The sequence below is a fragment of the Moschus berezovskii genome, chromosome 2 (assembly GCF_049115385.1).
Source record: "Moschus berezovskii isolate FMDL1 chromosome 2, NW_MosBer_1.0, whole genome shotgun sequence".
Lineage (NCBI taxonomy): Eukaryota > Metazoa > Chordata > Mammalia > Artiodactyla > Moschidae > Moschus > Moschus berezovskii.
Genome location: NC_142461.1, coordinates 134136054 through 134163697, shown reverse-complemented (window position 1 = coordinate 134163697; position 27644 = coordinate 134136054). Strand labels below are relative to the sequence as shown.

The 27644-nt window shown below is 45.0% G+C and overlaps 1 protein-coding gene across 9 annotated transcripts in view; it reads left to right on the top strand.

The window, feature by feature from the left end:
• Positions 1–27592, top strand: part of NEMP2 (nuclear envelope integral membrane protein 2) — a 34716-nt gene extending 7124 nt beyond the window's left edge. Inside the window, exons 2-12 of one of the 9 annotated variants that reach the window (XM_088830899.1) lie at positions 3593–3708; positions 9372–9603; positions 9741–9813; positions 11409–11502; positions 12318–12432; positions 13954–14182; positions 17657–17833; positions 18522–21422; positions 24546–24703; positions 25025–25125; positions 25247–27592. In XM_088830899.1, the coding sequence (XP_088687025.1) occupies positions 3593–3708; positions 9372–9603; positions 9741–9813; positions 11409–11502; positions 12318–12432; positions 13954–14182; positions 17657–17833; positions 18522–18663 (1178 nt within the window). In that variant the 3' untranslated portion in view covers positions 18664–21422; positions 24546–24703; positions 25025–25125; positions 25247–27592. Of the gene's footprint in view, positions 1–3592; positions 3709–9371; positions 9604–9740; positions 9814–11408; positions 11503–12317; positions 12433–13953; positions 14183–17656; positions 17834–18521; positions 21423–24545 lie in introns of all 9 variants that reach the window. The other 8 variants (XM_088830897.1, XM_088830885.1, XM_088830877.1 and 5 more) reach the window with 8 other exon arrangements.
• The last annotated feature ends 52 nt before the right edge of the window (positions 27593–27644 follow it).

Sequence of the window (27644 nt, the reverse complement as noted above, 5' to 3'; positions counted from 1 at the left end):
CTTCAGCGTTACTGTTTGGGGCATAGGCTTGGATTACTGTAATATTGAATGGTTTGCCTTGGAAACGAACAGAAATCATTCTGTCGTTTTTGAGATTGCATCCAAGTACTGCATTTCGGACTCTTTTGTTGACCATGATGGCTACTCCATTTCTTCTAAGGGATTCCTGCCCACAGTAGTAGGTATAATAGTCATCTGAGTTAAATTCACCCATTCCAGTCCATTTTAGTTCACTGATTTCTAGAATGTCGACGTTCACTCTTGCCATCTCCTGTTTGACCACTTCCAATTTGCCTTGATTCATGGACCTAACATTCCAGGTTCCTATGCAATATTGCTCTTTACAGCATCGGACCTTGCTTCTATCACCAGTCCCATCCACAACTGGGTATTGTTTTCTCTTTGGCTCCATCCCTTCATTCTTTCTGGAGTTATTTCTCCACTGAGCTCCAGTAGCATACTGGGCACCTACCGACCTGGGGAATTCCTCATTCAGTATCCTATCATGATACTGTTCATGGGGTTCTCAAGGCAAGAATACTGAAGTGGTTTGCCATTCCCTTCTCCAGTGGACCACATTCGGCTGTGGTCCATGTGATCAGATTGACTAGTTTTCTGTGATTATGATTTCAGTGTGTCTGCCCTCTGATGCCCTCTCGCAATACCTGCCATCTTACTTGGGTTTCTCTTACCTTGGTCGTGTGGTATCTCTTCATGGCTGCTCCAGCAAAGTGCACCCGCTGCTCCTTACTTTGGACGAGGAGTATCTCCTTACGGCTGCCCCTCCTGACCTTGAAGGTGGAGTAGCTCCTCTCAGCCCTCCTGCGCCTGTGCAGCCGCCGCCACTTGGATGTGGGGTTGCTCTTCTCGGCCACCGCCCCTGACCTTGGGCGAGGGGTAGCTCCTCTCTGCCAGGCTTTGGTACGGTCCGTCGCAGCCGGCGCACTTCTGTGCAGTCTGTTGCATTAGTTCAGGGCACAGGGATGCTGGGGTAGGGAAGGGGCGGTGGAGCCTGCAGGTTCTGTGGGTGGGATGGCTATGGTGCAGGCTGGACAGGTGTCCAGCATCAGGTTGCCTCAAGGGGAGCCTGGAGAGCACCCCCTCTCATGGTGCCAGCACTGTCCAGGCTTTTGTAAAGACTGGTCATTGCAGAGAAAGTGCAAATTAGCCAAGATGGCGTAGTGAGGCTGTCTTGCCCCACGTTTTGTAAATAGTGATGATGAAGCCACTGAGATCACTTCTAGCACTGCACATGCACATCACAAGGTACCCAGTTGGCCACGGGCTACTTTTGTTCTGTAAGCATGTATAAGCTCCACCTGAAAATGACCTTGTGGCTGCGTTATGTCTGTCTGCTGGGTCAACCACGAGAGGAGAGAAGACAGCGTGTCTACAGTTCCTGTGGCTCCTCGAGTGTTCTTCCAGCTTCCCTTCTCGTGCCTTGCCTGCCATCTGTTCAAACAGCGCACACAGTGAGATACAGCGAGACAGCCTTGCCTTCACTAGGTCAACTCTGCATGCCCAAATAACCCAGCTGCTGCTACTGCTAAGTCACTTCAGTTGTGTCCGACTCTGTGTGACCCCATAGACGGAAGCCCACCAGGCTCCCCCGTCCCTGGGATTCTCCAGGCAAGAACACTGGAGTGCGTTGCCATTTCCTTCTCCAATGTGTGAAAGTGAAAAGTGAAAGTGAAGTCGCTCAGTCATGTCCGACCCTTATCGACCCCACGGACTGCAGGCTACCAGGCTCCTCCATCCATGGGATTTTCTAGGCAAGAGTACTGGAGTGGCTTGCCATTGCCTTCTCCGAAATAACCCAGCAGTCCTCTGCAATTACAGCACACGTGTAAAAGACGAATACTTAAATGTTGGGATACAGTAACGAACATGCCATGTCCCGAACTTCATGAAGGGAGTGAAAGTGAAAGTCACTCAGTTGTGTCCGACTCTTTGTGACCCCAGGGACTATACAGTCCATGGAATTCTCCAGGCTAGGATACTGGAGTGGGTAGCCTTTCCCTTCTCCAGGGGATCTTCCCAACCCAGGAATCGAACCCAGGTCTCCTGCATTGCAGGCACTTCTTTACCAGCTGAGCCACAAGTGAAAAGTGAAAGTAAAGTCTCTCAGTCGTGTTTGACCCTTAGCGACCCCACGGACTGCAGCCTACCAGGCTCCTCCATCCATGGGATTTTCTAGGCAAGAGTACTGGAGTGGCGTGCCATTGCCTTCTCCGGTATTATATATTACATACTATATATTACATACTACCTGGAACACACGCATGTGTATGTACTGCGTCTGTTTTGAGCCAGCCCTCCTGTGCTCCAGACCTGTCATCTTTACCTAGTCCCATCAACCAGGACTCAATATATCTAGAACTGAACTCATGCCCTTTTCACTGGACAAACTTGCTTCTTCTCTGGTATTTCTTATGTGGATGAAGGGCCTTGCCATCTCCCCACTCGCCAGAACCCTCCAGTTGCCTCTGAATCTCTAAGTCTGTTGATTCCACTTCCTAGGTGTTCTTTGGTCTGCTCTTTCTCCCTCCTACTTGGTTCATTTCCTATTCAGATTGCTTCGGGAGCCCCCACAGTTCTGCTTACTGTGTTCCTCCCCTCTGACATTTCACATGGCTTCCAGAATGCTCTTTCCAAGACACGACTCTGTTTTCTTTCCCACAGATCCATTCCCTGCCCTTCTCTCCCCTGCTCAGTGCCAAGAAGCTGGCCTCTGGGCTTCTTTGCCCTCTGGCTTCCCACTAGGTTTGCCCGATGAGAGACTGGTGGGGGCTGGGGGCAGGAGAGTGCTCCCCCTGGAGTCCTCGCCGTGTCTGCATTCCCTTGGATTGCTGTCCACTCAACTCTCGCACCTCCAGTGGCAGCGGGGCCCCCTTTGCCATCCCAGGCCTAGGAATGTTGAAGGCTTTCTGCCGTTGGTGGTGCCTGGGAACTTCATGTTTCCTTGTTGCTGATGCCGTACCCTGTCCACGTCTTCACTGAACTCTTCTCAGTTAAACCCTCTGGCATGTCAGCAGTTTCCTGCTGAAACCGCATTTACCTGAAATCCCTCAGTGCTCTGCTGTCAGCCAGAAGTCCATGTTACTCACTGTAATGATGACTGCTGCTTGGCTCTCTAGCTGCAGGTGTTAAAATATCCTCGTGTATTCCCTGCACTCCATCCTCATGAATGGCTAGACCACGTCCCTCATTTCCCTCATCTCCGTGGAGCTCTCCACACTTATCACCCCACCCCCTGACTTCCAGTTCGCTGCCTCCGACTGTGATCAGTGGTCCACTCACGTCTCCTCCTCTCTGGGAAGCCTCTCAGTCCTTGCCCTCTCCTTCAAGATTGAAGACGTGCCTGTTCTCTCTGCTCTCACCGTCCTTCCATCTCTCACATGACTGTTGACATTAGACTGAAATATTTTGTCTCCCGCTAGGCTGGAAAGACTGAAGGACTGTAATTACTGCATAGAAGAATTTAATGCTCATAAACTATAAAAGCAGCCATCATTAACCCTGTGAATAAAGAAGACAGAAGATTTGGGGCAATTATATATTTAGGACATATATTCTCTTTTCCACCTCTCAGTTTCTAGGTGTAAAGCTTTGAAGGAGATGGATTTAATTAAAGCTTCTCTGTCAGACTGTTACTGCTACAATCAAAATTCCCAAGTGAAATGGAAGTATATATGGTCAACTGTGCAGGTAAGAGCCTACTTTCAAATTATGTCTTAGGAACAGAGGGTTTAAAGGTACTAGTTCAAGGGTAGAGGTAGACGTAGAGCTTTTATATGACATAGAGCTGTTACCGGCAGGAAAGCTGCCTGGGGAGTCACACGGTCGTTCAAGCAGAGGGACGTGGTAGAAACATACACTCTCCGTACTCTTCATCAGCCCTTCTTCATCCACTCCAAGTACATATACTGTATGCATGCAGTGTGCTTGCTGTTAAGACACGGCTCAGGACAACATCCTCTCACATACTTTCCAAAATAATTGCTGTCTCAAACCTTTCTATATATATTAGAGAAATTCTGAAGTTACCTCTGATCTCACATATGGTCAAGATAGTCATCCTGGAATACGAGGTCAAGTGGGCCTTAGGAAGCATCACTACGAACAAAGCTAGTGGAGGTGATGGAATTCCAGTTGAGCTGTTTCAAATCCTGAAAGATGATGCTGTGAAAGTGCTACACTCAATATGTCAGCAAATTTGGAAAGCTCAGCAGTGGCCACAGGACTGGAAAAGGTCAGTTTTCATTCTAATCCCAAAGAAAGGCAATGCCAAAGAATGCTCAAACTACCACACAATTGCACTCATCACACACGCTAGTAAAGTAATGCTTAAAGTTCTCCAAGCCAGTCTTTAGCAATACATGAACCGTGAACTTCCAGATGTTCAAGCTGGTTTTTGAAAAGGCAGAGAAACCAAAGATCAAATTGCCAACATCCGTTGGATCATAAAAAAAACAAGAGAGTTCCATAAAAACATCTGCTTTATTGACTATGCCAAAGCCTTTGACTGTGTGGATCACAACAAACTGTGGAAAATTCTTCAAGAGATGGGAATACCAGACCACATGATCTGCCTCTTGAGAAATCTGTATGCAGATCAGGAAGCAATAGTCAGAACATGGAACAGCAGACTGGTTCCAAATAGGAAAAGGAGTACGTCAAAGTTGTATATTGTCACCCTGCTTATTTAACTTCTATGCAGAGTACATCATGAGGAACGCTGGGCTGGAAGAAGCACAAGCTGCAATCAAGATTGCCAGGAGAAATATCAGTAACCTCAGATATGCAGATGACACCACCCTTATGGCAGAAAGCAAAGAACTAAAGAGCCTTGTGATGAAAGTGAAAGAGGAGAGTGAAAAAGTTGGCTTAAAGCTCAACATTCAGAAAACTAAGATCATGGCATCTGGTCCCATCACTTCATGGCAAATGATGGGGAAACAGTGGAAACAGTGGCTGACTTTATATTTTTGGGCTCCAAAATCACTGCAGATGGTAGCTGCAACCATGAAATTAAAAGATGCTTGCTCCTTGGAAGAAAATTTTGACCAATGTAGACAGCAAATTAAAAAGCAGAGACATTACTTTTCCAACAATGGTCTGTCTAGTCAAAGCTATGGTTTTTCCAGTAGTCATGTATGGATGTGAGAGTTGGACTATAAAGAATGCTGAGCACCGAAGAATTGATGCTTTTGAACTGTGGTGTTAGAGAAGACTCGTGAGAGTCCCTTGGACTCAAGGAGATCAAACCAATCCATTCTAAAGGAAATCAGTCCTGAATGTTCATTGGAAGGACTGATGCTGAAGCTGAAACTCTAATACCTTGCTCACCTGATGCGAAGAATTGACTCATTGGAAAAGACCCTGATGCTGGGAGGGATTGGGGGCAGGAGAAGAAGGGGACAACAGAGGATGAGATGGCTGGATGGCATCACCAACTCGATGGACATGAGTTTGAGTGAACTCCGGGAGTTGGTGATGGACAGGGAGGCCTGGAGTGCTGTGATTCATGGGGTCACAAAGAGTTGGATACGACTGAAGTGCCAGGAATTATTCTAAGCTCTCAGAATCCATAAGTGAACAAAATGGATCTCTGCTCCTGTGATGTTAACACTCTCAGGAATAGGGGGTAGCTGGGTCAGTAGGGCAGGGTTAGCCATATGTGTCAAAGAGGAGAAAATTATAAAGCTGGTAAGTGGAATGGAAAAAGAAAATGTAGAGTAAGGTAAGTGGAATGACAGAAGCAGGGCAGGTGCAGTATTGAAAAGAGCGGTTGGGGAGTTCTCATCGGAAAGGTGAAATTCGAGTACGGTTTCCGTGATGTGAGTCACCCCGCAGGAAATCTGAGGAGAGCGTGTTCTCAGCTGGGGCAGAGCTGGGACGTCATCTGCGTCAGTGGGCCTGTGATGCTGCTTTGTACCGTTCCTGACAAGGTGCACCACTTCGGTCCCTTACTTTAGGTGGTGTCTATCGGTTTGCAGTTTTACTGCCACAAAATGACTATTATTTTCACCTCTGTGATGAATGAATATTTTGAGGGGAGAATTTGAAACTAGGTATATATTCTGTTGCTCATCAAACTTTCGCCCTCTGGTTTTATTATCCATTGATGATGCTTGCCTAAATGAGTTATCATCACAGGGTTTATCAAATGGTGATTTTCTGATTCCATTATTCCTTCTGCAGCCACTGGCATTCTTCGGTGAGGGAGAGTTTGCCGCTCCAGTTCTATTTATGTCCATGTAGTCTCGTGGATTGCCAGTTCATTCACTGGAGTACAGTTCATTACTTGTGTTGTTTATTTTCATATTCATGTTGTCCTGGATCTGGCCAGTAAGAGCCCCTTCACACTAGCTCCTATGACTTTTACCTTGTGTTTATCATTTTTTGAGCACTTCTTTGCTGCTGCTGCTAAGTCACTTCAGTCGTGTCCAACTCTGTGTGACCCCATAGACGGAAGCCCACCGGGCTCCCCCATCCCTAGGATTCTCCAGGCAAGAACACTGGAGTGGGTTGCCATTTCCTTCTCCAATGTGTGAAAGTGAAAAGTGAAAGTGAAGTTGCTCAGTCGTGTCTGACCCTTAGTGACCCCATGGACTGCAGGCTACCAGGATCCTCCATCCATGGGATTTTCTAGGCAAGAGAACTGGAGTGGCTTGCCATTGCCTTCTCCGAGCACTTCTTTACCTTCTAGCAAATAAGATGTTCCCATGCTCACCCTGTGATTTCTTAGACCCAGCTCTGGAGTCACATATTTTCTGAGGAGCCTTAAGTGTTCGGTGTGTCCATTACTGCTGGGTATTGTAAGGCCAGACCCCGGTGGCCATCTTGGCTTCTCCTTCTCCTCTTCCCTTTCCCGCGGTGGGAAAAAGCCCCGCCGGACTCTGACTATTGTGCTGTATTCTCTCATTCCCTCCCCCACTGCTGGAGAGTCCTTGATGTAGCGGCTCCTGGTAGAAATCAACCCTGTCCTAACCTCCCCCTCTAACCTCCTGTCCAGAAACAGCGAGAACTATTCTGCTGCGTCAGCACAACCTTGAGCAGACCGGCAACGAACCCGGTCTTGCCCCCCGGCTAACTGACCCCTGAGGGACCACCACTCCAAATCTTGCCTAAAGCTATGTAAGTTGCCTCTTGCCTTTGTTGGGCGCAGACTTCCTCAACCTCGCTTATTTGGGTCCGGGAACCCCGCCCGAGAGCGCTTCCCGTTAAAAGCCTGCTATACCATCTTCCTGGTGCCTTTTTTTTCCTAACATCGCGGGGTCATTTTGACCTTACAGGTATCATTGTCAAATGTGTGTGTACACACACGCGTCCATACTCCTGCACACATAACTGTTCCTTCCTGTCTCAAAAACCATGCATTCTTCTCTCTCCAGTACCCCTGGATTCTAGAGTCTCCATCCTTCCCATCTCTGTGCGACAGGGAGGAGCGGGGAGGGCCCAGCCGTGCTGGCCTCTGTTGATGTATCAGATAGGACGACAGGGAGTGCGATGACCACTCAGTTCAGCAACGTGGCGGTTGCTGGTGACCTTGTCAGGGGCAGCCTGTTGGGATGAAAGCCTGACTGAAAGCTAAAGACAGAAAGAGGGGAGAGGAACTGGAGAATGCAGAAGAATTTTTATTGCAGTGGGAAGCGAGGAAAAGGGGTGATAGCTGGAGGGTAAAAGGAAGTCAGTAGAAGGTTTCCATGTATTTTTTTTTTTTTAATGAGAAAAGTACTGGCATGTCTGTAAGCTGATGGGAATGGTCTAGTAAAGTGGGAAGAAGTTCTGGTGGGATGTCCTTGAACAGCCGAGTGGGTCGGATCCAGGGCACAGGTTGGGAGCTTATCTTTAGAGTGGAGCATGTCAGTCTCCTTGTGGTGGAAATTTCCTCCGAAATGCACAAGGCGGAAGCAGAGCGTGTGCCTGCAGTTGCTGACATGTGGGGAGACATGGGGATAGGAGCCCGTCCGGGTTCTCTTTGATCTCTTCCGTTCTCTGTGAAGTTGGAAGGATCCTCAGCCAAGAGTGAGGAGGGGAGGACGGAGAAGCTGTGAGGTCGGGGTTGCAGAGAAGGGAAGAGTGACTGGACAGGAATGTGTGGTGTGATGGCGGGCTGCCCTCTCTGGTCCCACTTCAGGCTCCCAGACATGGGTTTGAAGAGAGAGCACTGCTGGTTTTTTCCAGCACAGTGGTACAAATGCAAAAGTGGGAAAGGTGGAGGGTTGAATTTTACAAGTGAGTGCGACAGAGCACGGGGGGTCCAGACAAGGATACATGTGAGGGAATGTTTCATAATGATTGATCGTGGAACTCCGCGGGAAAAGAAGGGGCTGAGGCCATCCAGGGTGGGAGGAGGGGAGAGATGCTTTATCAGTGCTGGGGTTCGTGCTTGCTGGCATCTGGGAGTCAGCGGGGCACGCAGGAAAGATAGGAGGTGGTGCTTGTCTAGTGGGGTGCATTTCATGCAGCCTGTATTTGGGGCTGCAGTTTGAGACTGACAAGACCTAGCGTGTGGCCACGAGAGTGGTTACCTGAGGTGTGTGGAGAACAGGAGCTGTAAGAGGGGAGAAGTTCGGGGAACCAGGAGGCCAGGGTATTGGAAGGAAAGGATGTGTGTATTGTGTAAATTTAATCCCAGAGACGTATAACAGGAAGTAGTATTTGGAGAGCAATGGTGAGCCAGGAGCTGAAGTCCCAGGAGGTTTGGGGTGTAGGTAGACAGCGTGTGTGTGATACCACCTGATGCCTGAGATTCAGGGTTGGTGCGCTCATTCCCCTTATCAGGCTCGTCCTCTCCTTGGACAAAGAAGAAAGAGAGGGATAAAGGCAGCAGCAGAGTGTCGTTTAATGGTCCCTGGGCTGTTGGCCTCTGCTGGGCATTATAGATGGCGCTTTGCTGCGAGAGTTGAGTTGGACCTGGGGTTGGGTCCATCTTCCAAGGACATGGTGCCAGAAGCCTGAATCACATGCTCAGCTGGTCCGGAAGATAGCAGTGTTTCTTCTCGATCACAGTGGAAACGGTGGAGAGATAAATCCTTCTCATGAGGTTTATTTATAACCCAGTAGTTTGCTGCCCATTATTTTCTCTCATCTGTTTTCGTGTGGCCTTTGGTCACAGTAACCTGCTGGAAGAGGGTGTTAAGACAGCCACAACTCGAGAAGAAGCATCCGCTCTCAGAAGTGTCTGTGATCTCATGTGTATTGACTAAACCAGAAATCCAGGTCCATCCCTGGGATCAGAACGTGACCGAGTACTCTGAGTACTCAGCCAGTTCTGGGCTCTCTTTATTCCTTTGCTCATGAGTTTAAGAAGCTGGTAAGTTTTAACTTCTCTTTTTGTGGATTTGTTTATTCTCGTTTCATAGGTGAAAATTACCAGTTCAGGCCTGTTCAGTGTTGTATATATCACAGAAAGGTATAATTGCCAGTATCCAGAAACCATTCTATCCATCATCAAATGTATGATTCATACCTTTTGGACACCAGAGGAGTCTAATGATATAACCATAATCATCCATCCATATGGAGAGACTGTCTGTTTCTCTGTGAAGCCAGCCGGGAAGATGTTTATCTATACAATAAGTGTGAAACAAAACAGTAAGTCTGTTTTTCTCATACGTGGTTTCCTGGGCTCAGCTTTTCTGGAGCGGCGTTTCAGTAAGCTGCCCATCTCTCACTAACTACACTGACACAGAATCTTGTTTGCTGTGTGTCTGTGGTTTTTTTTGCTCCAGTTGTGGATTTCAAGCTCTTCTTTTTGTTTGCGGTGGGCGTCTTCCTCTTCTTTTATGCAAAGACCTTGAGTCAGTAAGTATTCATTTTTACTTTCTTAATTTGAGTCAAAAAGAGTAGGAAAAAAAAGGGTAGAACAGGAGGATTCCCCGGTGGTCCAGTGGTTGGGACTCTGGGCTTTCCCTGCCAAGGGCCCGGGTTCAGTCCCTGGTCGAGGAACTGAGATGGCATAAGCCACAGGGCATAGCCGGGAGGGAAGGAAAAAAGAAGAAGGACACTTGTGACCTTGTGCTAAATATCTCTATACTAGTTGTAGTTCTTGCTTTAGGTTTTGCCAACAACAGGTCTCAAGATAGATTTGAAAAGGTTTCTAAAACCAGTGAGAGTTATTTGTATAATATGTTATGTTCTGGTTACACGGTGCTTTCACATGCATTATTTTGCATCATGTATCAGTACACGTTATTTTAACTGATCTATTTCTCTTAACAACTATGTGAGCTCTGGATGATTATTCTCGTTTTATGGATGAGAAAACCAGCATCCATCATCACAAGACTAGTCTTGCCAGGGCTGAAATTCATACTCAGGTTTTCTGATGCCGTGCCTTTCTCTCATATTTGTACCACCTCCTAGATGTGTGACTCTGATACAGAAGGTTGAATTTAACATATTATCTTGATGCTTTGTTTCTTATAACTTCTTTTTTGAAAAATTTCTTTTCAATACTATTTTACTTCTTGACTTGCTATTCTGGACATTGTTTATTTTTGAGCTTTTCGTTAGAGCTTGCTACTGCTAAGTCACTTCAGTCGTGTCTGACTCTGTGCAACCCCATAGACAGCAGCCCACCAGGCTCCCCCGTCTCTGGGATTCTCCAGGCAAGAAAGAACACTGGAGTGGACTGCCATTTCCTTCTCCAATCCATGAAAGTGAAAGTGAAGTTGCTCAGTTGTGTCTGACTGTTAGCGACCCCATGGACTGCAGCACACCAGGCTCCTCCGTCCATGGGATTTTCTAGGCAAGAGTACTGGAGTGGGTTGTTTATTTAATGTCCTCCATGGTCTTAATAAACTATATGTTGCTTGCGTAACCTGAAGAGTAAAACTTGGACTCAGAGGAGCTGGACTGCAAGCCTGACTCCTCCCAACTGGCAGATACTGACTTGAGGAAGGTCTTTAACTTCTTGATGCCTGGGTTTCCTCCCGCCTAAAATTGAGACCTGGATAGCTATTGCACATGGAGTAGGAAATGGCAGCCCACTCCAGTATTCTTGCCTGGAAAATCCTGGCAGGCTACAGTCCATGGGATCACAAAAGAGTTGGATATGACTGAGCAATTGAGCATTCACGTAGCTCCTATTCAGGGCTATTGTGAATGCATGTAAAGCTCTCAGACAAGTGCCTGCCACATGATAGGTGCTCCAGTAATTACTATTGGACCAGATTCTGAACACAGAAGATAACTCAGACGTTCTGGTCTGAGTCAGTGGCAGCTATTTACCATAAATTTGAAGTAGAGATTTCACTTTTTAAGAGTGTAGGATATAATTAAAGCTGCCATCTTAGTTTTCCTCTTAGTATTCTTTATGGCTTCTGTCAGATTCAGTGTTTGTGATACTGAAAGTGTGACTTGGCATTTGAATGGCCTTTTCCTGCTTGTCTTGACAGAAGCCCCGCTTTCTTTTACTCTTCGGGGACTCTGCTAGGCGTTCTAATGACATTAGTCTTCGTCTTGTTGCTGGTGAGAAAGTTCATCCCTAAGGTAGGTGTATCAGGTACAGATGAATTAAAAACGGAAATCGTCATCTCATAAACAGGAAAAATTGATTAAAACTAATTCATGTTTATTATGACAGCTCCTAATTTCTACCTTGTATAAACTGGCTTGAATTGTGTCTTTTCTTAGAGATTCTATTTTCATTTGTTACAACGTGTAGGTTTCAGTGTTACATTTTGGCCATACTTTTTTTGAGACCCTTTTATTCTCTAGAGAGTGCATCATTCTTATGAGTGATGGGGCCTCATCCTGTGCTGAATGAAAATTTCTCTTGGCATAGTTGAGGAATGTCATGATGCTGAACCATCAGGGCCTTGAGTAACAGTGTTGCAACACCTGGGGATTTCTTCATTATTAGTTCCCCGAAAACACCTTCCATAAAAGAATGGCCTGCACTTAGTTGAGGATACATGTGTATTATTTCATGATGCTAATGTCGGGTTTACTCTGATGAAAGCTTACAACACCAGCATTATTTTGAGATAAATTTATTCTTTAGAACAGTGTTTTTCCAACTGTAATGTACATGCAAGTCACATGGGGTCCTATTGAAGTGCAGTCTCTGATTCAAGAGTCTGCTGTGGGCCTGAGAAATCTTAGTTGCCACTGGATTCCTAGTGACATTGAAGCTGCTGGTGCGTGGACCATACCTTTAGTGAGACTTGAGAAGAGTGTCTTGTCTTGACTTCAGTGTAGTTTGATATACAGATTTCAAATACAAAGGGTTTTATTTGTTTACGTCTACTTTTATGAGAGTGAATGAACCAAAAACCATGTGATTTATTTTCTTCCACACACAGTATAGCACCTTTTGGGCTCTAATGCTTGGTTGTTGGTTTGCTTCAGTTTATGTTCTGGGGCAACTGATGGAAGAGCTGAAGAGACTGTGGTATGAAAGCAGAATATGTGTATTAGGTAGGTAAAGATTTAAAGAATACAGTCTGTTATTGGTAAAGCTGAAAAATACAGCCAGGGGTCTTCTCTTGACATACGCTCCAGCGTTCAGATTTTCATTTTGAACTAAGGAGAAGAACTGTTAAAAATAATATTTTATCCCCACAGTTGGTGGTTTCAGTTCATTAGATATCATTTTAGACTATTTCTCTGTGACATTCTTCCTAGTTTTCTACTCTGATGATCAAAAGAGCAAAACAGTACTTGCCCTTTGTGACTGCATATGCTTTTAAATTGCAGTTAAGCTCTAACCACCTCTAAATTGTAATGAAAAAATTGCTCTAAAATGCGACTCTTTATTTCTTTTTCTTAATGTATTTATTACAAAAGGTAAGAAATTGTAAATATAAATGACCAGTGAAAACTTGACTTGTAGAAACAGAGAGACCTGTTCTTGTCATTTAAAAGAACAAGAATATCTCAACTTTTTAGAGTGTTTTAATTGGGAAATAACAGAGAATGGGAGAATCCATTTTTTCTCCTAACTCTTAATGCTGAATTTCTCATATAAGTACACCCACCCAAAGCAAAAGCAATTGATTTTTGTTTCACTTGAAGCTTTTATGTTTTTAGCCCATTTTTCTTTTTATACTAAAGTATTTTCAAAGTAAATTATTGCTGTTATGGTGTGTTTCTTTAAATACTTGACTTAACATTTCTATAAGGCAAAAACATTTCCCTCTACAGTTCAACTACTAAATCTTAAAAAATTAATAGTTACATAAGATTATCTGTTACCAAGGCCATGTTCAAATTTCCTAAACATCCTTGATGTTTGGCTTTATAAGGTAGGATATAGTCCAGAATCACATTTTGCATATATTGTATCCCGTAAGTCTCATTTCATCCATAATAGGCCTCTGGTTTTGGGTTTTTTTTCCCCCATCCACTTTCTGGGTTTCTCTGACCACCCCTTTGTGGTATAATTTAACTTGTTTCTCTCCTGTGTCTTAGTAAGCCGGAAATCGGGCCTTGGGGCCTGCTCAGATACACATGAAATGCTTGCTGAGCATCTCAGAGGCAGTGTGCTCCTGGCTTCGGGCCACCGCTTGCCCCTGTTCGTAGCGCAGAAACAGCACCAGATTGCAGGGGCGATAGCCAATCCCTTCGCTGTAGAATCACACTTTGATTTAGTGATTAGAAAATTAAAAATGGGTTTTATGGCAGACTATGACGTACACTAAGGCTTATTCCTGACCAAAGTAGCTGTGATGACATCTGTCCTCTACAACTCTGGGCCAGAAAACAGGTATACTTATATATTATAATAATGTATTTATACATCCTTAAGTACTGCAGAGTCCGCCTAGCATCTCACAGGGGACGAATAACTAGCCCTAACTGCATTTTTCAGCTTCACTGGGGAAAGAAAAGTGCAGGTGTTCTGACATGTCCTGAGCTCTAAGTCGTGACTCTGCCAGGTTTTCCCCGTAACTTTGCACATTTGGCAGTACGTTACTGTACATCTTTCTGCTCTCACAGGCTACGCCCTGACAGCTGGCTGTGTCAGCTTTGCTATTTGCTACAAGCACGGGCCCCTGGTGGAGGAGAGGAGCGTGCTGCTCCTGGCGTGGCTGCTGCGGCTCCTGTCCCTGCTCCTGGTGTACATGGGGGTGTCTGCGCCCCGGTTCGCCTGCACGACCGCCCTGCTCCTCATCCTGTCATCCGGGAGTCGGTGCTATCCGCTGAGCGCACTCGCCTGTGTCGGGAGGTGTGTAGCCCCTTTTCTTTCCTCCATCATAAGTTTGATGCTTTGAGCTCTGGTTTTATTTATTCTTTGGGGGAATTTTTTGGACATGTCTTATTTGATATCACAATTCACTCTACTTCATCTGGAGATTTCAGATTTCCCTCTGAGAAGGGGGTGGTTAGAGAATGTAAGTGGCTGATCCAAACTCCATTGCTCACCATCCTTAATCTTCCAGAGCCACCAATTACCAGGTAATGACGGCTCACCCAGAGTTCACTGAAATCAGCGACAGAATTACTTGGGCGTGGCGTCACCTAACATTTCTACTTTCGTTCTACATTTCCTTTCTCTCGGGCCCAAGGACTGCTTTGGGGCTGTTTGTTGTGCTTATGAGATACGAGGGAACAGAATTGAATAACAAATTGTTGAAAGTTATGATTTATATAATCAGGACTTTTCTTTTTTCTTCGGTTTTAAGATAAGGCTTAAGTGTCCTTCAGCCGTGGAGTCTGGCGCCTGATTTTGTGCCAGGTGCAGGAGGTGGCCCCTACCCTGGAGGTGTCCTTGTTGAGACATAGGCATATCGTTCCTAGAGCAAGTGTTCAGATAGGCCTGCCCAGGAAGGAGGCGTGCTCAGGCACTCAGTCGTGTCCGACTTTGCGACCCCATGGACTATATAACCTGCCAGGCTTCTCTGTCCATGGGGATTCTCCAGGCAAGAATACTGGAATGGGTTGCCATTTCTTCCTCCAGGGGATCTTCCCAACACAGGAATTGAACCCAGGTCTCCTGTGACGCAGGCAGATTCTTTACCACTGAGCCATTGGGGAAACCCACGCAGGAAGTGTAGCATGTAGAAAAAGTTCAGGAAAGTTCCTGGAAAAGAGACTAATGGGCAGAATCCTAGTGAGTCAAGACAGCCGGATGAATAAATGTAGGAAAGGCCTTTCTGATAGGGAGAGGCCCAGTTTGCTGCCAGCCCAGAGCAGGCGGGCGAGGTGGGCGTCCGCCGGGAGGTGGAGGCCTCACAAGCAGGGCTGGGGAATCTAACCTGATCCTGTACGTGGTGGAGGCACTGCCCTTTATGCATTTCAGGCAATGCATTCTGACTGCTGCCCAGACAGGAGTTAGAAATCAAATGCTTGGGGCCCCAGAAGGTACTGAGTGACAGATTCTGAGCAGAGGGAAGGCAGTGGTGAGGACTGTGGAAAGTTCTGCAACATTGCCCCAGTGAAATGGGGTTAGTTACCACTCAGCTTGAGCTGATGATTGCCATGTGGGAATATGGGCCTTGCCAGATCACCTCGTTTTCTAGAAAAGCTGGGAACATGGACTGAATGTCAAGTCTTACAATTTTTAAATGTTGGCGACTAACTGTTATGAAAATAAAAACACAGTCAACAAGCCAGAATCCAAACAGAAGCCACAGTCACTCACTGGGTGGTGGGATGGGGGCCATCTCTTCCGGTGCAGAGGGTGGAGGTCAAGGGCAGGTTTGGGGGCAGGAGACCAGTCATCAGACGTCACAGTGGTCCAGGCAAGAGGTAAGGCGGGCCTCGAGCAAGGCAGTGAGATCAGGGCTGGAAGAGGAAGTTAGTGAATATTTACGAGGTTAACTTGACTGTGAGGAGGAGACTCTGTGACAGTTGATAGTTTATGGATCTGCTGGCTTCATGGGTGGTGACGCCACAGGGTTAAAGAGGTGCCAGAGACAGGCAGGGCCTCTCTGCAGAGGATGTTGGCAAGGCTGCTGCCAACAGCTTCTCTCTGCCCCATCTCAGGCAGATGGTGACTGGGGTTCTCAGCGACCCCTCTGCCAGGAGGGGACAGGCCACTGCACACCCTTCAGGCCTCTCGTCCTTTGTCTGGCTTGTGGCATGAGGAACCCGAGAGAATTCCTTCCACTTTCCTTGTCAACATCCACTACCCTGCCGAGAGCCAAGTGTGTTCTGTTACCTGCATGGTGATCCTCTTATCCTTTTGCTGTGCATTCTCTTTAACAGAGACGTAATGATCAAAATGTACTGTAACTGTCTCAACTTTTCATATTGCTGGTGAGTAATTATGTGAAGGATTAGGAAATAAAATAGGAACTCATAGGTTAAACAATAAGCCAAAGAAATAGTACTGTGATTGTATAGTACTTTCTAGTTTACAAAGAGCTGTTTGAATACACCTTGATAACATATGGTAGTTATTATTTTATCTCTGTCCAACAATTACTGTAGGTTGTTCACTGTGCTAAGCATTTGACACAAAGTAATGCTTTTCATCTGTCCAGTGACCTCCTGAGGTAGACAATGTTGCTTTCATTTTTCTTCCACGTGAGCACAGTGAGGCTCAGAACTGTGAAGGAGTTGCCCTGGCTCACACAGTGGGCAAACCTCACAGCTGAAACCGTGTCCCCGTCTTCTGCTCCGAGCCCGGGCATTTTCCTCCATGGAGACCAGGCTAGGTGTGCAGAAAAGGAGGAGGAAATAACGTCAGTGGTTCCCTAATCCAGCTTATCAACCACCAGACGAGCTGTAAAAGTTTAAAGATTTTCAGGCCCCAAACCTCAAGAAAACAAACATATGTTAAAACACCTCCTGGTGATTTTATTGCTCATTTGTGTTTGGGAATCTCTGGTTAAATTTTAAACCACCTAAAACATTTTTTTTAAAACTCACTGATAAATATACGTGTTAAAACCTCTTCATCATTAACCATTCTTTATGAGATTCTTCTCTTTAGGACTGTTCTGGTTGGAAAAAAGTTCCAATCGTGATCCCTTCCATATGTAGCAAAAGAATAATGGTTTTACTATTATGAATCACTGTGTGTACGCGACCTTTGTACAGTGTGTTTACTTCCTCTGAGATTAGTCAGCGTCTCCACCACTAGGTGGAGGCCATACCCCACAGATCTTCCCAGCTTCTCTGTTTAGACTCAGTGGCAGGTGATTCTGCTGGGTCTCCATAAAAGGTTATCTCAAAGGTTTGCTGCTGTTGGTGCCCAAGAAAATCAGCAGGGCAGGCAAAAAGAAGCCAGGTTTTTAATTGCCTGATTTGAAATCACCGAGGAAGAAAAATACAGTTATGTCTCTATCAGAAATTGATCCTCAGAACTTCTTGGTGATCCAGTTGGCTAAGGCTTTACACTTCCAATGCAGGAGGCCCAGGTTCAGTCCCTGGTTGGGGAACTCGATCCCACATGCCACAACTAAGTCTAAAGATCCCATGGGCTGCAGTGAACATGCCACAGCCAAAAAAGAAGGATTCTCAGTGCCTTAGGACATTATTTCAGCTGGTCCAGGAAGAGGGGGAATGTACAGTTAGGCCCAAATTACACATTCTATAAACCTCAATTGGGATAACAATAGAAATAAGTGTAGTATGATATGGAGGAAGTGAAGAATTATTACTTTCTAAGAAATGTATTTTTATAAATCTTAAGAGTTGAATTGAGCAACCAGGTATGGCCAGGAATCTAGCAACCCAGTGCTGCCTGTTTTAGGAAAATGAAGAAATGGTTTACATCAGAGAAGCTGGCGGTGAAGTTTCTTACTGAAGACGAATACAGGGAACAAGCTGACGCTGCCACAACCTGCGCCCTGGAGGAGCTCCGCCAGGCCTGCCGCAGCCCCGGCTTCCCGTCCTGGCTGGCTGTCTCCAGGCTCCAGGAGCCGAAAAAGTAAGCCTTGCCCCACTGCCCACACCACAGCTGAGTTGGCGTTACCCTGGAGATAACATGACAGTTTGGATCAGGTACCTAAGGCTAGAAACACAGCTTCCTGGGTAACATGACGTGGAAGCTCTCGCGGCTTCTTTCGCTTCAGTGCTCTGCATTGCGCTGTAGAACTGCCAGGGTGGAGTAAATGTTGACCTGATGTGTTACATGGGGAAGGCCATAAAGACCACTCACAGGAGAAGGGAGACAGAATGGGCTGCGTCATCTGCCTCTCATGCTTCAGGGGTGGAAACTCGTTTATAAAGTTCACCAAGAAAGAAAGCTCTGCCCCAGCCTCTTTTCTTGACTGTTTTTCCTTCTCCATTGCTTTATCCAAACAGCAGTGCCCTCAAATTAAAAATCGAAGGGGGAAAGACACTAAAATGGTGAATAAATAATACATTTAATAATAGAGAAAAGGAATTAGAAAACAGGAGTGGGTCTATTTAGCAGCGCCTGGTGCTTCCAAGTCTTCCTGCTCCCCGATCCTTTCCTGAATGTCTGGAGGAGCACATCACCATTCCTGTGCAAATGCCATCCTCTACTGACGCAAAGCCAAATTTAATTAAAGGGGATAAGTAGCCAGGGAACATGTTATCTTCCAAATACAGCTTTCTGTGATAACATTAACTTTATTTAAAACAAATACTAGGTTTGCAGACTTTGTTCTCGGAGGAAACCACTTGTCGCCTGAAGAAGTTAGGCTCCATGAAGAACAATATGGCCTTGGGGGTGCCTTCTTGGAAGAGCAGCTCTTCAACCTGAGGACTCCTGACAGTCTACCTTCACAGTGACTTCATCGTGGACGAGGAAGTGGGCATGGGCAGGGATCCTGTTAAAGGCGGGCAGAACTGTTCCAAGGAACAGTGGCCAAAGCATTCGCTACAGAGAAACATCAAACCATACTGGAAGGGAAAGCTAAACTTTATTGAAGATAACTGATCCTTCTTGGTCAGTTCTGTGTATTGTCCTGTAGTTAGCCACCGAGATTGTGTGACGGTCATTATCACTTTCCTTGAATGAAGACTCTCGTTAGGAACAAGGGAATTGTGTTGATCTTCAAAGGTCCAATTAATGTGAGTAAGTTCCTTGTCAACTCCAGGGCATTAAAGCTTCTCTTAAACCCCAGAACCTGCAACAAAATAGTGCATTGCTCTTCCTGCGTGTTATCAATATAACCTGGAAGAGACCTGGGATATGCTGGACCAATATTTTCCAAAGTGTAGTCCACAGGTTGCTAAAGTGTTAGCAGGTAAGGGATCCTGAGGTCAACCAAGATGGATACACGATTAGACAAAGATACTGCAGGACTTCTCAGAGCCTTTAGTAATGCTAATGCGTGTTGTGTGAGCCTCCTGAAGAGGAGAAATGGTGTGTAGCAGTCTCTGACTTCATTTGTAAACAGAACCCTTCTTTATAAGATTAATATTCCTTGGACAGAATGTGTAGAAAATGCTGATGGTGGAGGAATGGAGACTTGGAAAAGTTAAATAACTTGTCCAAGACCACAGAGATTTCTAGAGGCAGCCCTGGGACTAGAACTCCAGCCCTACTGTTTCCTGTGATTCAGGGAGAAGAAGAGACCTTTAGAAGCAAGCTGAGGAGCCATCTCTCCACAGCCTTGGGTCTTACAATATTGGTGACTTATTTTTTTACCTTTTACTAATACCCAAGTAACTGATAACTTCAATAAAGAGAAACATTTCCTAAGGATATATTTTAAAGTTTTGACGAGACTTTTATAGACATATATATAGATTAGAAGTTATAATTACTTGTTAAATTTTTTTTGTGTGTTGAAATTGTTAAACTACTTTTTGTATTTCTTTGTATGTTGAAATTTAACCTCAAGTTTACTGGTCTATTTTTTAAAATCGTGTAATTATATATAACAATTTCTTACAAAACAGATTTGTGTTCTTCCTTATAGAGAACAAATCTTTCTTTTTTCTTGATTCATGGTGTTAATTCTGGAGTGAAGTGAGGGTCTGATTGTGAGCTTTGACCCTGAGGAAAAGAGGCCAAAACATAGATCTGAGGAAAGATCTGAACGTGGCAGAACCACCCAAGGGTTAAGATGTTGCTGAATTGATTCTCTTTAAGAATCAGATTGGACTCTCTTGCTCTGGGGGAGCCATGAAGAGTAGCAGCATGAGGAATAAGGCATCTCCCGTGTCTCATCTGCGTTGAGTGAAGGGGCTCTGCCCTTCACAGCTGGTCGTCATGGGCTCTGCCTCACGCCACCATAGGCGGGCACTTGGGGAGCACAGGGGCCACAGGCTGCCTCATGAACACTCACTGTTGCTAGCAAATTGGACTGTCTGACACCAGGGTATGCGGGCGAGATGCAGTGTGGGTGGCCGTGTTTAAATAATCTATTTTTTAAAAGTTTTAAAACATATATCACAAAAATTGCTTTGTGAACTAGTTGTTTAGTTTGCAAGTAATACTTCGGGCTGAATTACAAGAGAGTATCCATCTGACATTTAGGACAGTATTTGAATTCGTGACTTTTTTTTTTTAATCTAGAAATTTTAGATTTTAAGAGGTTTGGAATAGTTGAGAAGGCAATGGCAAGCCACTCCAGTACTCTTGCCTAGAAAATCCCATGGACGGAGGAGCCTGGTAGGCTACAGTCCGTGGGGTCGCTAAGAGTCGGACACGACTGAGCGACTTCACTTTCACTTTTCACTTTCACGCACTGGAGAAGGAAATGGCAGCCCACTCCAGTGTTCTTGCCTGGAGAATCCCAGGGACGGGGGAGCCTGGTGGGCTTCCGTCTATGGGGTCACACAGAGTCGGACACGACTGAAGTGACTTAGCAGCAGCAGCAAACATATGAAAGAGTTAAGACCCCCAGAATGGCATCAAGAAAAGACAAAGGATCTTATATTTTTCTGTATGTGATTATTACTCCAGAGTTTAGAGAAATACAATGTTTAAATCACTTTTTTTTTTTTTGGTCCAACTGAAAGAAGGATCCTTTGCAAAAATAACATGATGGATGTGGAATTGTGAGGAATTGTGAAGACACTTGCAGTGAGATAGGTATTTTTAGCTGACCCTAAGAGCCAGATGCTTTCTGTATCTTTTTTATTTCCTCCTTTACATAAATATTTTTAATAACTGTTGTATTGAGATGTAGTTTATACACCATATAATTCATCTATTTAGAGTGTACAATTCATGATCCTTAATATATTCAGAGTTGTCCAACCATGCCACCACCAAGTTAGCACACTCACGTCACTCTGAAGCCCACTGGGCCCGTTAGCGGTCCCTCACTGTCGGCCCCGCCTTCTCTCCCTGAGCCGTAGCGCCTGGCATTCTACTTCCCGCTTCTCTGTACGTGCATCTTCTGAACATTCATATCAGTGCCTGCACGCGTGCTCTGTAGCTGCGGTCAGTAGCCCCATACAATTTGTAGCCTTTGGTTTCTGGCATTTTTCATTTAGTATAGTATTTTTTTTAACTATTTATTTTTTAATTGAAGGATAATTGCTTTACAGAATTTTGCTGTTTTCTGTCAAACCTCAACATGAATCAGCCACAGGTATACATATGTCGCCTCCCTTTTGAACCTCCCTCCCGTCTCCCTTCTCATCCCTCCCCTCTAGGTTGACACAGAGCCCCTGTTTGAGTTTCCTGAGCCACACAGCACATTCCTGTTGGCTGTCTATTTTACACATGGGAATGTGAGTTTCCACGTGACTCTCTGCACACACCTCCCCTCTCCTCCCCTCTCCCCGCGTCCGTAAGTCTGTTCTCTGTCTGCTTCTCCGTTGCTGCCCATTCTTTGGTGCCGTTTCTCTATATTCCATGTACATGCGTCAGAATATGGTATTTATCTTACTTTTTCTGACTCACCTCACTCTGTATAATAGGGTCTAGGTTCATCCACCTCATCAGAACTGACTCACATGTGTTCCTGTTTATGGCTCCGTAATACTCCATTGTGTGTATGTACCACAACTTCTTTATCCATTCATCTGTCGATGGACATCTAGATTGCTTCCGTGTTCCAGCTGTTGTAAATAGTGCTGCAGTGAACAGTGGGATATTTGTGTCTTTTTCGATTTTGGTTTCCTCAGGGTATATGCCTAGGAGTGGGATTGCTGGGTCATATGGTGGTTTTATTCCTAGTTTGTTAAGGAATCTCCATACCATCTTCCATATGGCTGTATCAGTTTACACTCCCACCCACAGTGCAGGAGCGTTCCCTTTTCTCCACTCCCTGTCCAGCGTTTATTGTTTGTAGACTTTTTGGTGATGGCCATTCTGACTGGCGTGAGGTGATAGCTCATTGTAGTTTTGATTTGCATTTCTCTAATAATGAGCGATGTTGAGCATCTTTTCATGTGTTTACTAGCCATCTGTGTGTCTTCACTGAAGAAATGTCTGTTTAAGTCTTTTTCCCAAGTTTTGATTGGGTTATTTTGTTTTTCTGGTATTGAGTTGTATGAGCTGCTTGTATATTTTGGAAATTAATTGTCAGTTGTTTCATTTGCTATTATTTTCTCCCATTCTGAGGGCTGTCTTTTCACCTTGCTTATAGTTTCCTTTGCTGTGTAAAAGTTTTTAAGTTTAATCAGGTCCACTTGTTTACTTTTGTGTCCATTATTCTAGGAAGTAATGAGGATCTTGCTTTATGTTATCGAGCATTTTGCGTATGTTTTCCTCTAAGAGTTTTATAGTTTTTCTGGTCTTACATTTAGGTCTTTAATCCATTTTGAGTTTATCTTTGTGTATGGTGTTAGGAAGTGTTCTGATTTCATTCTTTTACACGTAGCTGTCTGGTTTTCCCAGCACCGTTTATTGAAGAGGCTGTAATTTGCCCCATTGTATATTCTTGCCTCCTTTGTCAAAAATAAGGTACCCATAGGTACATGGGTTTATTTCTGGGTTTTCCAACTTGTTCTGTTGGTCTATATTTCTGTTTTTATGCCAGTACCATACTGTAGCTTTGTAATATAATCTGAACTCAGGAAGGTTGATTCCTCCAGCTCCATTATTCTTTCTCAAGACTGCTTTGGCTATTCGGGGTCTTTTGTGTTTCCATATGAATTGTGAAATTTTCTAGCTCTGTGAAAAATGTCATTGGTAATTTGATAGGGATCACATTGAATCTGTAGATTGCATTTGGTAGTATATCATTTTCACAATATTGATTCTTCCTACCCAGGAACATGGAGTATCTCCCCATCTGTTTATGTCGTCTATGATTTCTTTCATTAGTGTCTTATAATTTTCTGTGTACAGTTCTTTTGTCTCCTTCGATAAGTTTATTCCTAGATACTTAATTCTTTTTGTTGCCATGGTGAATGGGATTGATTTCGTAATTGCGCTTTCTGATTTTTTATTGTTAGTATGTAGAATGCAAGTGATTTCTGTGTATTGATTTTGTATCCTGCAACTTTGCTAAATTCACTGATTAGCTCTAGTAATTTTCTGATAGTATCCTTAGGGTTTTCTATGTACAGTATCTTGCAATCAGTGAGAGCTTTACTTCTTCTTTTCCGATCTGGATTCCTTTTATTTCTTTTTCTTCTCTGATTGCTGTAGCTAGGACTTCGAGAACTATGTTGAATAACAGTGGTGAAAGTGGACACCCTTGTCTTGTTTCTGATCTTAGGGGGAATGCTTTCAGTTTTTCACCACTGAGGATAATATTTGCTGTAGGCTCATCATATATGGCCTTTACTGTGTTGAGGTAGGTTCCTTCTATGCCCATTTTTGGAAGAGTTTTAATCATAAATAGGTGCTGAATCTTGTCGAAGGCTTTTTCTGCATCTGTTGAGATTATCATATGGTTTTTATCTTTCAGTTCGTTAATATGGTGCGTCACCTTGATTGACTTGTGTATATTGAAGAATCCTTGCATTGCTGGAATAATCCCAACTTGATCATGGTGTATTAGCTTTTTGATGCGTTGTTGGATTCTGTTTGCTAGAATTCTGTTGAGGGTTTTTGCATCTGTGCTCGTCAGTGATGTTGGCGTGCAGTTTTCTTTTCTGTGTCTCTTTGTCTGGTTTGGTATCAGGGTGATGGTGGCTGCGTAGGATGAATTTGGGAGTGTTCCTTTGTCTTTGATTTTTTTGAATTCTTTTTTGAGAAGGATAGGTATACATTCCTCTTTATATGTTTGGTAGAATTCCCCAGTGAAGCCATCTGGTCCTGGACTTTTGTTTGCAGGGAGCGTTTGTTATTTCAGATTCTGTCTTTCTGGTGATGGATCTGTTCACATTGCTTGTTTCCTCCTGACTCAGTCTTGGCAGGCTGTATGTTTCTGGAAATTTGGTTCTTCTCGGTTGTCCAGTTTGTTGGCATATAACATTACTTGTCATTTATCCCCCCATCCTCTTCAGCTTATGTTTTGATTAATCTTATCCCTTCACTAATATCTCTAAGCACTTAATGTGTACAGTGCATGTTGGAACTGAGTGCCTCATTAGACAGCTTACTGGGTATGGGTAAGCATGTAACATGGTACTGTAGTTTGGGAGCATGCAGTGGATTTAAATGTCACAAAATACTCAGAAAGCGGAACTTGACTGGAGAGGTGAGACAGCATTCGTGTCTGTTTGCCACACACAGATGATGGCAGTGTTTATGGAGTGTGTACTGTGTGTGAGGTGTGTCATTTAAACATCAAAAGTAAGGCAGGTGTTGTCATCAGCTTGGTTTTACAGAGGAGGTCCCTGAAGCCACAGGAGGTCACTTAGAGCTGTAAGTCCTCACTGGCAGCAGGGAGAGGCACATCCAGACAGTGGGGCCGCACAGCCGGCACGCTCGGATTGCGTCAGAAAGTGGGGAGCTCCCTGGAGCCACAGTGGGGTAAGTGGTCCTGCATTCACACCTGAAAGGGATGGGAGCCGGGTGAGAGTAAGTTACTCACCTGGACTGGCTCATATCGTCCCCCCTGGACATCACCAAGTTTCTGGCTACTGTCTTATTTTACAGCACAGTTTGTCGTTGCAGAAGGTAAGGTGCTTTGTGATTTGAGAGCCCACTTCCCCTTCCCTGTCCCCCTTTATTCTCTCTCTGTCCAGACACCAACCTCTACCATCTGCCTGGTGATTTGGGAATTCTTGAGCCAGGGGTTCACAGGAGTGCTCTGGGGCTTCAGAAGTAGCTTTCTCCGTTTCTTGCACCCAGGAACAGAAGAATTTCTGAAGAGAAAAGCATCTTTTGCTTCCCTGCGTTCAGCTCTGTCACAGCCTAAGAGTCGACCTGGAGTTAGGCAGTGATTCTAGGAGGTCAGTTACTCACAGGAAGCCGCCACACCTTGTCCTTTTGTCCTTACAACCACCCGAGGTGGTGTAACGGAACGCCTCTTCACAAAATGATGTTAATTTTAAGGTCCACCCTCTTTCACAGTGAAGATGAGAAGACTGAGACCCAGAGATCCCCAAAGGTGGTTTCTTCCTCTGTTTCTGCTCGTCCAGCATAACAGCCAGGAGCCACATGTGGCTGTTTAAATAGCAAGAGAAATTGAACTCCTCGGATGTACTAGCCACATGGCACCCACTTAAGAACCGCCTGTGGCGAATGACTGCCACACTAGAGGGCGCTCTTCTACAAGGCTGTCGCCTCAGGACATTGAGCAGTGCACATGGCTGCTGGCCCTTCCCGACTCCACGGCATTGGTCTTCAGAATCCCTGCTGCCCTCCAAGTTTTCCCTGCAGGTTGCCGAACCTTCCAAGTTACCTCCAGGGTGGCACTCACGACTAACAGCGGAGTTTGAAGGTGCTGGGCTTCCACGTATCTGGAATGTCTAGGGATCCTAAATGGAGCTACAGCCATGCCATGTGAGTACCAGGCACATGAGCGGGGATTCAGAATGACCAGGGCTTTGATGCAGGCTCGTTTTGCCACAGCAGAAGCAGGGAAGGCCTCCCTGCCTCCTGGGGTCAGGGAAGGTCCTGGGTGGACATTAGGTGGGTTTGAGTTTTGAATCTTGGCTTTGTGACCTGGGCCCCATAACATAAGCTGAGTTAGCTGCAGAATCCTCATGCTTAAAGTGGGGATGGTGATACATATCACAGCGGGTGTTTGTAAGGACAGAAGGACAGGTCATCAGCACACAACAAGCACCCTGTAACAATGGGTGTGGCTTCCTGTGAGTGAGTAACCTCCTAGAATCATTGCCTAACTCCAGATCGGACTGCAAGGAATACTGCTTCAATCATGGTCCCAGCGCCATGGGCAGCCTCCGCCCTGGCAGTTTTGGAGGAACTGCCATCTATGGGGTCGCACAGTCGGACACGACTGAGGCGACTTGGCGGCAGCGGCGGCCATCAGAGGGAAGCACTTCACCAGCCCTCTGCTTCCTGTGGCCCATGACGAGAGGAATAAGGCAGTAAGGTTGTGATGTTCTTGCTGTGAATTTCTTGCTTTTCATGAGGTTTCTTTGGTGGGTGGAGGTGTGTGTGTTATTGTCATCTGTTATTCTACTGAAGGCTTTGAGTAATAGTTTACTAACTCGTAACTAACCTCTTCAGATCCCACATGAGCTCAGCGCTTTGCCTAATTTACTTTTTCTACAATTAAGGGAAAAATATGAAACAGGTCATTAAGGCAGTGACTGCCAGCCTGGGCTTTGTGACTTCCCTAGGTATTTCCAGGGGTTCTCAAAAGGGATTATAAAATTCTCAAATCAAAATTTAATTTGCACTCTAATATATTTTTTAATGGCACTTTAAGGACAGAAGTCACAAAGTCTACAAAACCATGAAGGTGTCTGTTCTGAAAGGTTGGAAATTACTGCATTGTTGAATCAGCTGTCACAGTAAATGTCTCATAATAAAGGCCTGTAGAATTTGATTTCATTCATTACAGAGCCAGGGACTTTTATTTGTTGGGTCACATCATTATCATTTAGGAAATACTTAAAAATGGTATTTATTTTTATTTGAACATGTCAACTGTGCATTTCCAAAACAGCAGGCTTTTCAGAGGAATAAGTCAGAACTGTAAACACAAGATACAGTAGAAGTTTTTTGACTTCCTACAGTCAGTTTCACAAATCCACATACTGTATATTCATAGGTGAGGTTCAGCCTGTCACCCATCTCTCTATTTCTATAATTACATAAGCATAATAAATACATCTGAATTTTAAAGGTCACTTAAAATGAGTCATGATAATTTACAGTACAGTACATTTCAGTCAAGTGCAAAAATAGCTATTTGCTTAATTCTGTTCCTTCCCATTATTTTGTTTTTAAGCTGTGTTCTGTGGTGAAGCTAGACATCCAAGTGTAGAGTCTCTTCTCCCCGATGCTGCTGTGGGCAGCAGTGTGGGGTCCTGGAGAAGCCCTTACTTTACAGCTGGTCCTGCCTCGTCAGGGTCAGAGAGTGAGGTGAGTTTCTCGTGTTTAGCTCCGTTCTGCTCTTTCCTCTCCTCTGTGCCCATCCACAGTACCGTGCACGGCCTAACTGACCTTCCCTCGGCTCAGCAGGGTTCCCTTGTCCACAGCCCTCCCCCAAGGCTTCCTGTGGCCTCAGCGTTCACTGTTAGCAGCAGGCTTGATGCAGGAGTCACCTGGCCACTGTGCTGACTGTAGCTGTAGTATTTAGAGTAGTGTGCTCATACCTGAATTGTCCAGTGTCTGACTGTGTCTTCATGGGAAAGAATACACTAATACTTGTGTCTTAAGTCATTGGAAAGTGTACTTAACTTCTTATTCCTGTCTTTTCTGTTCCTGGCTTCCTGTTCACCACCTTTTTCCCCCTCACCAAAAACAAAACAAAAACTGAGCCATTATGTAATTT